We start from the raw sequence: 12,734 nt of genomic DNA on the forward strand, positions 1-12,734 counted from the left end.
TGGAGATCTATGAGATATTCTGGTTTTGAACTGCCCGTGGGAGGAATGTACATGTACAAATCTGTACATTCTTGATTAAAAGTCATGTGAAATCTCTTTTATCTTTCGTCTCCTCAATTCGGGTGTGTTTCCAAAACGTCTCTGGTGAATCTCGCGGACTCGACTCGCAAGCCTCGGTATGCACAGATTTGATTGGCTGAGCAGCGTCACATGAGACGATTGGAGCACATGCGATTGGTCTGTGAGTTTCCTGGTCCTCTAAACCAGTACAGTAAATGCTAGAAAAGCTGCGCGGGTTAAAATAGAAACGCTCCGTCACGAGGTAGTAAGTCTCAATAATAAATGGGCTGTAGGTCGGCGGTCCGGAGAGGACGGCGGCTGGGTCCGGATCCGGACCGCCGACCGCCTATTAGTGACCTCTGCTCTACAGTGTTCGCTGACCACGCCCTTCCATTGGTGGATTTCTTATCCTCTGCTGCCATATAGTGGCCGTTTTATGTACTGTTTTACCAATTTAACCCTTTCACTAATATCGAAATTACCACTTTTTAGCTGTTATTCAGCATATTTATTGTTACAATTTATCCTTCTTTATATTTTTAATATAAAGAAATTCACCAATATGGTTCAACTTCAGTCTCACCGTATTTTTTAAAAAGAATTAATAAGGAATAACATACTTGATAAATGCATAACATGATTCACCAATTCCAACCATGAGGGTGCTGTGTCTCATACAAAGTTTAGTTTCTGCAGCGCAAAGCTTGGTTTCTTGCAGTACCAGGCGCCATTAATCACAATGTGTCATGATCTCATTCTTGGCCTCAGTTTGCGATGATCTCAGGCCTGGCGTACGTGACTTGCAGCAGATGTCTTACTACCATTGTGTAGGTTACGGTTGGCTAGGTTTTGCCTGCGCTGCCTGAACAGCTGCTCTGCTCATGTAGAAAGCACAGGTTCTTGAATAACACAGAATGTAATCCTTTAGTAGTCAAACCTCACATTGAAAGAATAACATTAGTGGTCAACACCTTTACCTAATGAGAACACCGTTATTCTCCCAATGGCTACACTACATGCACTTCTGAGTAATACAGCACCTCTAGGATATCATAATAAAGTTTGATAAAACACAGCAAACCATCAAAGTGAACAAAAGTGAACGAAACAAAAGTAAACACAGTAATGAAACAAAGGAATTATAATTATTCAAGATTCCCTCCTTTCGATCTTCTACACTGTAATGCACTGGTTAATGGGACCTACTATCCCGTGATTACTGGTTCGACACACATTTAGCACACAGTGGAGCTGAACACGTGGATCCTCCAGCTTTACTTATGTTGTACAGGATTCAGTAGTATAAGAAGTTGTGCATTTTAATCAGGGGGTGTCACTGAAACTTAGTTTCAAAACCGGGTTAGACATTAGGTGACAAGAAAAGTACCACCCATGATTTTTGGTTCAACACATGCTAACATACGGATCCAAACAGCACTGTTTATGTTAACATGATAAGTGGTAAGCAAAAATTGTAATCAAGTATGTCCTCATGCTGTTCAAGGGGAATCATTGACACGTAGTGACTTGCCCACCCGAGACTCAGCGGTTCAACATGTGTACTCGACACATGGATCCGGGACTTAAAATGTGCATATCTGTAATAGTTACTTTAGCGTGTGCAGTTTTTTTTTTTGCTATAATATGTTATGCAAGCATAAAATGTTAAATGCATGAGACTCCCAGTGATGAGACTTGGAATGTCCATCCCGAGGGGAATAGTTACTTCATTTGGACGATGTACATTGCTGCTTCCAGCTGTCTCGTCTCAACAACTGTAGGTCGTGCGGCTGGTTGGTGCTCTGCGAAGGTCTGGTTGCAATGCGGCCTAAAGCGAGGCGCCTCTCTTTCTTTCGGGCGGCGACATCTGCACGTCCCAGACATGATTTGATTGAACTTTCGTAGGGGCATCTTGCCCCAATAATCGGGATCTTCGTCAATGATGACAGGGTGAATTCTCACTGAATGAAACGTCTTTCTTTGCATGCTCAGGAGTTCTGTCCATTTTTTACAAACATACTGTAATTTTCTAAATGGAGGCAGCCCGAGTCGGAACAGTTGTTTCTCCTGGTCAACTGCATCTTCTTTGGTTATCTCGTTGGATTGCTTGGCTGTCATTGGGTTTTTGTGCCGGCTGTACAGCTCTATTCATATTTGAATCTTGGGAAATTTCCTTTTCTTTTCCACTTATCCTCCATAATAACGCTGCTGCAAATAAGAACGTATTATCAGGAGCTACAAATTAACAAAACAGCGGTAGGTTGTTGACAGTGTATCAACAGCCATAGTCTCGTGGGCAGAGACGGACACTGCGTAATCAACCGAAAACACTGAAACGGAGAGAAAAAGCAGGTTAACCGATGTTGACAAAGTCTGAGAGTTTGTGTTCCCTTCATTCGTCGTCAGCTGTTCCTATACACTCAGGGTCTGGTGGTCATTATTACAAGACAACCTTCCTGCTTGTGTTTATCATGTGTCTCGATGTAAAATGTCATCAAGCTTGGCTTCAACATGGTCTAATAGTTTTCTTCAATGTGTCCTACAGACGTAGAGCAGCTGCTGGGGAGCAAGGAAGAGGTTCAGGGGTGGAGCCTCAGTCTGGACCAGGAGGACCCACAGCTTCCACACATTAAAGAGGAACAGGAGGATCTCTGGACCAGTCAGGAGGGAGAGCAGCTTCCAGGACTGGAGGAGGCTGATATCACCAAGTTCCCATTCACTCCTGTCCCTGTGAAGAGTGAAGAAGATGATGAAGAAGAGAAACCTCAGTCCTCACAGCTTCATCAGAGCCAGACTGAACCGATGGAAGCTGATGGAGAGGACTGTGGAGGATGTGGTGGTGACTGGGATGAAACCAGAGAACCTAAGTCAGGTTTAAACTCTGTGAAAAACAATGAAGTCTCTAAAAGTGAGACGAGTTGTAACATTCGCAAGAAACTACTCACCTGCTCTGAGTGTGGGAAACTATTTAGTTTCAGAGGAAATCTAAAAAGACACATTAGAATACACACAGGAGAGAAACCATTTAGCTGCTCTGAGTGTGGCAGAAGATTCAACTTGAAGGTGAATTTGAAGTTTCACATGAGAACCCACACAGAAGAGAAACCATTCAGTTGCATAGTTTGTGGTCGAGGATTTGCACAAGGACGCTATTTGAGTCAACACATGGCGGTCCACTCAGAGGAGAAAAGATTCAAGTGCAGTCTCTGTGACAAAGGGTTCACTTGGAGTTATCAGGTCAGAACCCACAAGTGCGTTGGTCCTCAGTCCTCACAGCTTCATCCAAACCAAACTGAAGCTAATGGAGAGGACTGTGGAGGACCAGAACCAGCCAGGAACCCTGGTCCAGATCGACTTTTACAACCTGAGACTGAAGACTCTTCTGAACCCGAGACTGAAGTCAGCGATGTTGACTGGGAGGAGGACAGAGAATCGGGTGTAAACACACAACGCTGTCATGCAGGAGAGAAACATTTCAGCTGCTCAGTTTGTGACAAAACATTCATTTTGTTAAAACGCCTCAAAACCCACAAGTGTGCTGGACGTCAGTCCTCACAGCTTCAAAGCCAAAGTGAGACAGAGCCTGTAGCCAGCAGCTCAGCTGAAAACGTGAAGAAATCCTTCAGCTGCTCCGAGTGTGGTCGAGGATTCGGCTGCAAGTCGTATCTGAGGAGTCACATGAGGATTCACTCAGGAGAGGAACCAATCAGTTGCTCAGTTTGTGGTAAAAGTTTTGTCCTGCGCTCACACTTAACTGAACACATGAGGCGTCACACGGGAGAAATGCCCTTTAGCTGCTCTGTTTGTAAGAAACGCTTCAGGTACAGCGGAAATGTTTGGAGACACATGAAAATCCACACCGGAGAGAAAGCACTCGGCGGCAGTGTAAGTGACACAGTGTCAAATCACACCCGCAGTAACACTAAGAGACGATCAGAACCAGATCCAGGTAGACCTTTACGACCAGGTACTGAAGACAAAACATCAGACTGTTCCGAGACTGAAGTTAGTTTTGATGGTCGCAAGAAGAGCCGGGAGCCTCGGTCATGTTTAAACTCTGAAAAATAATCAAGTCGTGAGATTTAATACTGGAAATAAATCGTTTAGTTGCTAATTTTGTGAATTTTAACCAAAAACCCAGATGAAATGCAGAGAAGTCAGTAATGTGTTCTTTTACCTGCTGCCCTCGCTCTAGAAACAAAACAGAACGCAGCTTTCTATGAAGGCCCATCTCATGACTTTAAATCATACTCGATCAATAAATGAATGTTCTTTTCAATAATGTAGATATAAATGGTGTAAATCAAATCTGTGTTAGTGTGGCAGTTGTGTGCTCTCTCTTTCTTAGCGTAATGAATCAGGCACAAGCCGTCACAGCCGTTTATAATGACAGACTGATACTGGCTTTCTCTTTATTATCTGAAATAGGAGTGAACTAATAATACATTTACAATAACAATGTAAGACAGTCAGCCTGTTGGTTTAACCTGAACTACTTACAAACGACTGTACATGTGGAGATGTGCACTTTACTTTGATCTGTATGTAGCGCACAGTACAGTTAGTGAAATGGTTCAGCCTCGTCTCGTCAGGTGAGCCCTTCAGTTAGTGGGCACATTTTCACCTGAAGGTTAATGTTGGTACTCGCCTCAGAAACCCAGATGACACCTGATGCATCTAAAACCTGTTCAGATTGTGTCTGAGAGACTTTTTACACTGCAAGACATTTCAAAACAAATTCAACAGTAAATACTTTCAACACTTTCAAGTGCAGGTGTGACGTTTTTAAATATATATTTATTTAAGATATTATCAACATGATGCGGACTTCGGTGGCGTCCTGGATCACTGTAATGCTCTGGAGCCTTGTTGTTACCCGTTTGGGGTTGCGGTCCAGCCAATGGTTCCACAGTATCAGGTGGTGATAATGTGTCAACAAAGACACTAAAGGTTCAGACCAAACACGAAGTGAACTTTCAGCTTGTGTTACGCAAATACAGTTGTGTGTTTTTTGGAGTATTTTGCAGCCTGCGAATATTCACCCTTGGCAGCCAATGGGAATACTCTTTCTGGAAAGGAGGAGGGGCTTTCCTCCATGGATACCGCATAACTTAGCCTTGTTTATTTCCGTCAACCTTTTGTGGAAGTCCCACAGCATCATCTGGAGGCCTCACCGCTCTGAGTTTCACTGCGGGATCTGCGTGAGGCGGAGCAGCGCCCGGCGTGATGGCCTGCTGCCTGGGACGGGCCAGGATTTCACGGATGGACACCAACTACAGGCGTTCTGCCTCAGCTGCAGAGCGCCTGTGCATCTGTCTCCGGTGAGTGGCACTTTTATAGTTGGTGTAAACTAAGTGTGTAAAGTTGTTTCCTGTGAACACATTAACAAACAAATATTTGTTTGATTGACAGGATATTTCACATTTTCGTGAGGCTGATCACAGTTCAAATAGGCTACATTTGGACAAATTTAGAGTAGATGACTTCATCGTTTTTGAAATCCACACATCATCAGTTAGTACATATCAAGTTAAAAGTTCTTTTACTCTTGGTGTATTAATCTGTAAATGACCTTTATTGGGGTTTATGTGCAGGTTGTACAATTTATGATTAATGCATTTGTGAGTGAATTCTTAAAGTTTAGCTTCCTGCATTGGATGCCCAATATGTTTTCAGGTGATTGATGAAGTGATGGTGGGACTTTTTCCTCAAGCCCTCCAACTGCCTGCTGACCTGCCACTATGCCAGCAGCTGATTACCGAGGACCCCGGCCACACGTCTTTGTTGCTGATGAGGCCTTTCCACTCAGGAAAACCCTCATCATTTCCTGGGCCCAACCTGCCAAGAGAGCACCGGATCTTCAACCACCCTCTGTCCTCAGGCGTGCCATGGAGGTCCATCAAGCAGTGTGTGAAGGCACCTTGTGTTCTCCGTAACTTTCCAGTTGGCGAGGTGGGACCACTGCCAGGTCAGCGAAGACTGGCTGCCAACAACTCAGCGAGTGTCTCTTCTGAATGAGATGTCTCGTGACAAAACACTGTGTTGTCCACAAGCAAACCTTAAACGGCTCTTTTAGGAGCCGTTTAAGCAATATTATATTGTGTATCAGTCGCTGAAAAGTGTTACAAACGTGAATAGACTGAAAAAAAATAATACTTTTATTGACACAGTAGGAAAGTAAAAAGCAAAATCTCCGTCCTTCATTAGGGGTGGGAATCACAGGGTACCTCACGATACGATAATTTATCACGATACAGCTGCGATAATCGATATGTTGCTATCCTAAAGTGATCATCACAATATCTAACTATGAATAGAAAATGCCCGTCAAAAGGTTTTCTCTATTTCTCTGCTGAAAATCCAAACTGTTAGAAAACAGCACAATTCTGCAGCAGGTTTTTCTGTCTGTAAATTAAAATCACAGAATTTAGAGCAACTGTGGAAAAATGAACATAATCAACATTTCTTTATAAAATGCACATCAAAATGCAAATAAACTGAATTTACTGAATTTTTGGCTGAAAATACAAATACAAACCTTCTCCACCTGGTGATCGCTGTATTTTTAGGCCACCGGGATTTTTGGGTTTGAGTTTTGTCCCCATGGGGTTGCTGTAGCTGGTCAGTGGCAGGTCGAATCCGTGAATTTAGCATTTTTTTTTATTTCGCACAGAGCTCAGGAAACATATCTACTTACACAGTGTGTCACTCAGGATGTTCAGCATGTGAAGCAAAATGTGTAGTTCATGTTAAGAAATATTTTCGCCATCGCGATGCTAATGTCCGTTAGCACGTTAATGGAGATTCCCATTATACGTTAGCATTGAGCTACCTTTTTTATTTTTTTACTTTATTTTACGATATGACGGGCTGGAATATCAATACAGCATCATGGAAAAATGTATAACTATATATTGCTGTATCAATTTTTTGGCACACCCCTATCCTTCAAAGAGTCCGATGGCGCATTTAACACAACGCCACAGAATGACGTCTTCATTGAAAAGGTTGATAGTAGATCAGAAAAACTAATTAAAGTATCCTGAAAAGCAGATGTAGGTTTAACTTCAAACCAGTGTTACCAGAGGAGAAACTGATCAGCCCCAAGTAATATTTATATTTAAATATATAAATATACAGTTTTAATCTAAACACTGTTGTCCATCAGTTTCTAGTCAATGCACCTGGTACCCAAACGGTTAACAGATCTTGTTTTCTACTACGAGTCCAATCTGTTTGCCTCACAGTGGTTTGGTCCTCTGCCTGCCTTTCTCAGACCCTTTTATTTCTAAAAAGCAATTAGCGACACACCTGTGAAACTCCGGCACAGCTCAACTCTCCGAACACGTTCGTTCTGCAAAGTGAACTTGAATGTGTGTCTGACTGGTTGGAAAATAATACACTTACAAGAACACTTTCTTTCCGGTTGCAGCTGACCTCCTCAACAAGGCCCACTGTCGCTGACTCTTAGGCCGCATTCAGACCAAACACGAATTTTCACCTCGCGACGCTTTCCTCGCGTGAGTACATTCGCTGCAAGTGTTCACACACAACGCGAGAAAGAGATTTTAACGCGATCACGTTAATAAACACAACTCGCCTTTACTACAGCTGTATGAACCCAAAGTGAACATGTTGCTGTGATTAAAGAGCAATAAACAGATCAAACTGATGCCGAAATAACGACAACATGATGCAGATTTGTTAAACATATGAATTCATGCTTTGTCATGTCTGTCAGCGAGACAGCAGGACAACAACTTCTAAAATGTTTGTTTTCTGAATGGAGTTCGGATCGATCAGGGCTATGCTATGCTAATTTGGTCACAGTAAAGTACAACGACAGCTGGAATAAAGTTACAGACACGTGTTTTCTGACCAAGTAGTTAAACCTCCTCGCTTTCTTTTCTCCCAGCAATGTCCGGTTTTTATATAAATTTGAAGTAGTGCCAAACGACGCTAACAACAACACTGTGTGCACGGAAGCTGCTGAGAAGCTCGAGTGAAGATAAATCAAGTTGTAATCCTATAAACTAAAGTAAAAAGCTTATTTAATGAAAGCCGTTTACTCTGAGCTCCTCCCTCAAGCAAACGGCGTAGTTGCGAGTAAAGTCCAGTCCGACCACGGACACCATCTGTACAATGGTTGCAGCGCTGCTCCCTGCTCCTCTCCCCCAAGTTTAGCAGCTCTCAGCCGGCCAGCAGATTTTTAATCGCCCGCTCTGCCCGGCGCTCTCCACACGTCGCTCTGAAGCCTCGGTGACGTACGGACAATCTCAACACTGATAGGCTGTCGCGACTCAGCGTCATGCGACTTCTTAGCTTGAGTTGAAAATATTCCTTCGCGGAAATCGCAGCTTTACGCGTCTTTGCATTGACTTTGTATGTAAACTCACCGCCCCGAACGCTCGCTTCACTTTTGGTCTGAAAGCACCATCAGGCCTCCACACCTGGATTTTAGTACATTCCTTGTTAATTATCCTGTATTTTTTGTGTTATAGTATTAAGTTGTATTTTTGTATTTTTCTGTCGAGCACCAATATACCAAGACAAATTCCTCATGAAAATGTAACTGGCAATAAACCCGATTCTGATATTAATATCCACTTTAACTATTTATCTGGGGCCGAGTTACAGAAGGTTCCTGTCTTCAGTCTTAAGTTCAGACATAAAGAGTCTAAGACAGGATTTTTCCCAGTTTGGTATTACAGAAGCAAAAATCTAACTTTAGGAATCCTGTCTTATCTCAGGTTAGGAAATCCTAAATAATCATAATAAAAATAGTCTGTTACCTAGCAACCGATGCCACTTTTCTCATCTCGCCGAGCTAAACGGCTTTTAGTCGCTGTTTTTTTTTGGTTGTTTTTTTCCTAAATCAGTTCCTAATCCTTATTACCATGGTTACCAAGCAGTTAGGAAGTTTCTGTAATATAAACATCATTAATATCTTGGACAGTCTAAATGTAACCGACATCTTACTGGCCCCACCCAAAACCATGGTAACACTATTCTAGTTATTTGATCTACAGCGGCCGCATTACAGAAACTTCCTAACCTGCAGATTCGTAAATAAATGATAAACTATTTTATAGTTCTATTATATAAAGTATGAAAAACATATCGGTCGAGCTCAGGCACCTTTTATTGAATTAAATTTAGATATATTAACAACATGTGACACCCGGGAAATGTCCACCCTGTTAAGGACATAACTGTTTAAAAGTGTTTTCAAGGTATGATGCTACTAAAATGACATTTTTATAGAAATCATATGTCCCTCACTCTTATTAGATATTTGTTTTACAATAAAATTATTTTTAAACGGCGTCTGCTAGGCCCATGTTGAACAGTAAAATTAGATAATAATGGAATATTTAGAAATCCATATGTTCTTATAAGTTATTTTTTAGATCTAAGTTGAATGATCAACACTGGGGACATGGCAAAATCCTATAGTACCTCTGAAACCAAAGCTTTTAAAATGTAGATAAAACAACTTAGAAGCCAATCTTATTGTGATCATAATTAATAACAATTAACGGAAATAGTCTTTGTCCAAATTTAGACAAAATACAACATGATTTGTACTGGGGACGCAACATTGCTCCACATAACAAAAGTTGACACTATTGTAGTTTATGTTTGGATTGTCGTCACTGTTGTGGAGAGTGGATTGAGTTATTTCAGTTTTGTTGTGATGGAGCAACAATAAAAATAAATTCCTCAAATGAGGTCAGTCCCTTCACTTTTTGGCTTACAGATATATTTACATGCAGTTGCAGGAAAGAGTACATGAACCCTTTGGAATTACCTGGATTTCTGCATAAATAGTATTTCACACAAACACTGAACACACTGTGTAAACATTCACAGTGCAGGGTAGAAAAATCTGAACCCCTCCATTTTTGTTTAATGTCTTCATCAGCTGAAGAAAATCAGCTAAAAACTAAAAGTATTAACTCATAACTGTAATGTCAGCAGCCGCCAGAGCGTTTACTAAATGATTTATGGTCAGAATAAACAAAACTCGCAGAGGCTTTTATTTTGAAGCCAGGTCCCGGAAGTGAGGCGGGTTCCCGGGCTCGGCCAGTGAGCGCGGAGCTTCCAGCCTCTTTGGGACGGATCAGCTTTGTCCCGTTGTTGTGCTGAGAAAGAGTCTCTGGCACCAACAGCGAGGAGCCGCCAGAGCCTCCGTGTGTCCGGATAAAGCTGCTGCTCTCCGGCTTCACCTCGGACTCATCTCCCGGGAGCCTCCGGAGCTACTGGAGGTAGCTTAGCATGCTAACCGGAAGTTAGCCTCGCAGCGCAGCTCAGAGTGAAAACAGAGTTCGTGGAGAAAAGTTTCGAGCGATGGAAATGAGTAAAGTCCAGGTGCTGAGAGCGTTGGTGAAGCAGCGACTGAGTGCGGCTGCTGAAGAGATATTCGGGCTGTTTGAAAGGACGATATCAGAGTACGAGCGGGAACTCTGTCGGTCCAAAGAGGAGAACCAGAGACACCGGAAGCTGCTGGACGCTGTGTTCCAGCCTGAAGTCCGGCTGCACAGAGCAGGTCGGTTCTCTCTGCTGCTGCTGGTCCTGGATCATAAGACAGATCATCAGTCTCTTATAATATATTAATAAACACAGTAGGTAGAAATATAAAGTACTGCGGGTTAAGAATATAAATATTAAACATAAAATTAACAATAAGATCAAAGAAAATGTTGAGACTAACCATCAGCATTTTAATGCTTAAGGATTTAATGAATGAAAACAATCTGCTGTATCTGAAATAATATTATATAAGTGTTAGATTCTATACTGTTATTTTACATTATGCAACATTCCTTCCTCCAGCACATGATCAAGTTTTCATTCAGATTGTGCAGGAAGAGGAGGATCTGTTCACAGAGAGAGCATAGTTCTACAATTAAATACAATTTTACCCATTTTAAATAAAGTAAAAATTTGATATGCGGCGGTCAGCATTGATTGGATAGAGTCTCTGCAGTGGACAGATGTAGATTTAATCAGGAAGCCAACATGTGCTCCTTCTAGCCAGCAAGGCTTAAACATGATTAACAGACATTATTTCAACCTAAATGTCAGGTGTATTTCTTAATATCAATTCATTTATTATAAATTAATAAATGTATAATTAATAATACTTAGTGTATACACTGTCTTTGAGTTTTTTCCAATGTGAGTATTTTCCGCTTTTCTATTATATTATGGTTTATGTGATATCTTAAGGTGTTGGATGACCATCAGAACCTGAGTGTATAATTCTATAATATTATTGAATAAAAATGACAACACAGATCTCATTAACATCAAAGTTTATCTACAGTAGCTTTGGTTAACCTAAAGACACTTTCCATAATGTGTCTGTTTCAGGGAGTCCTGCAGATGTCCAGCAGCTGTCGGTGAGTAAAGAAGAGGTTCCCCCAGACCAGCAGGAGTGGAGCCCCAGGCTGGACCAGGAGGACCCACCAGAACTGCCATACATTAAGGAGAAGTGGACCCCAAGACTGGACCAGGAGGACCCACCAGAGCTGCCACATATTAAAGAGGAACAGGAGGAACTCTGGACCAGTCAGGAGGGAGAGCAGCTTCCAGGGCTGGAGGAGGCTGATATCACCAATTTCCCATTCACTCCTGTCCCTGTGAAGAGTGAAGAAGATGATGAAGAAGAGAAACCTCAGTCCTCACAGCTTCATCAGAGCCAAACTGAACAGATGGAAGCTGATGGAGAGGACTGTGGAGGACCAGAACCAGCCAGGAACTCTGATCCAGATCAACTTGTACAACCAGTTAGTAACGACGATTCTCTAGACTGGACTGAAACTGACAAGAGTGATGGAGACTGGGAGGAGACCAGAGAACCTCATTCAGGTTTAAACTCTCACAATAAGGATGAAGCCCCAGTCAGTCGTAGGACACACATTACTGACGACAAACAGTTTATCTGCTCAGAGTGCGGGAAAAGATTTGGAAACAAGAGAAATCTGAAGATACACATGAAAATTCACACAGGAGAGAACTCCTTTAGTTGCTTAGTTTGCGGTATAATATTATCAGAGGGAGGAGATCTGAGACGACACATGGCGGTCCACACGGGGGAGGAACGATTCAGCTTCAGTGTTTGTGATGAAAGATTCACTTTGTTCACAAAACAGAGCAAAAGCCAGTTGGTCGGTCATCAGTCCGTAGGGTTAGAACCAGAAAGGAACTCTGATCCAGAAAGACTTTTACAACCTGCTGATTCTGGACTTAAGATTGAAATCAGTGATGGTTGGAAGAAGCCCAGAGGACCTCAGTCAAGTTTAAACTTTCTGAAAAATAACAAAGCACCAGCAAGTAAAGTGAGACGTAATGCAGGCGGGAAATCATTCCGCTGCGCCGAGTGTGGGAGACTATTTAGTCAGAAGTCAAATCTGAACACACACATGAAAACCCTTCAGCTGCTCGTTCTGTGGAAAACAATTTAGAGAAAAGGGAAATATGAGGCAGCACATGGTCGTCCACACGGGGGAGAAACCTTTCAGCTGCAGCGTTTGTGACCAAAGGTTCAGTTGGCGTAGACAGCTGAAAATCCACAAGTGTGTTGTTGAAGCTGCAGCAGGAAACGAACGTCCTTCTTCCAGTTAGGTTGAATCCAGATGTTCGGATGTCTCCACACAAACTGGCAGACT

The 12,734-nt window shown here is 42.3% G+C and overlaps 3 protein-coding genes across 10 annotated transcripts in view; 2 read left to right on the top strand and 1 right to left on the bottom strand.

The window, feature by feature from the left end:
* Positions 1–4,828, top strand: part of LOC123976561 (zinc finger protein 660-like) — a 24,118-nt gene extending 19,290 nt beyond the window's left edge. For all 5 annotated transcript variants that reach the window (XM_046058836.1, XM_046058838.1, XM_046058837.1 and 2 more), the window contains one exon: positions 2,606–4,828. In XM_046058836.1, the coding sequence (XP_045914792.1) occupies positions 2,606–4,128 (1,523 nt within the window). In that variant the 3' untranslated portion in view covers positions 4,129–4,828. The remainder of the gene's footprint in view (positions 1–2,605) is intronic.
* Positions 1–12,734, bottom strand: part of LOC123976544 (zinc finger protein 2 homolog) — a 192,147-nt gene that overhangs the window by 82,807 nt on the left and 96,606 nt on the right. The gene's annotated exons all lie outside the window — the stretch shown is intronic.
* LOC123976536 overlaps positions 10,100–12,734 on the top strand; it is a 24,193-nt gene continuing 21,558 nt past the window's right edge. For 3 of the 4 annotated variants that reach the window (XM_046058776.1, XM_046058779.1, XM_046058778.1), the window contains exon 1: positions 10,100–10,431. In XM_046058776.1, coding sequence (XP_045914732.1) covers positions 10,411–10,431 — 21 coding nt within the window. In that variant the 5' untranslated portion in view covers positions 10,100–10,410. Of the gene's footprint in view, positions 10,447–12,734 lie in introns of all 4 variants that reach the window. The other variant, XM_046058777.1, reaches the window with a different exon arrangement.

Source organism: Micropterus dolomieu, linkage group LG09, assembly GCF_021292245.1.
Source record: "Micropterus dolomieu isolate WLL.071019.BEF.003 ecotype Adirondacks linkage group LG09, ASM2129224v1, whole genome shotgun sequence".
NCBI classification, from domain to species: Eukaryota; Metazoa; Chordata; class Actinopteri; order Centrarchiformes; family Centrarchidae; genus Micropterus; species Micropterus dolomieu.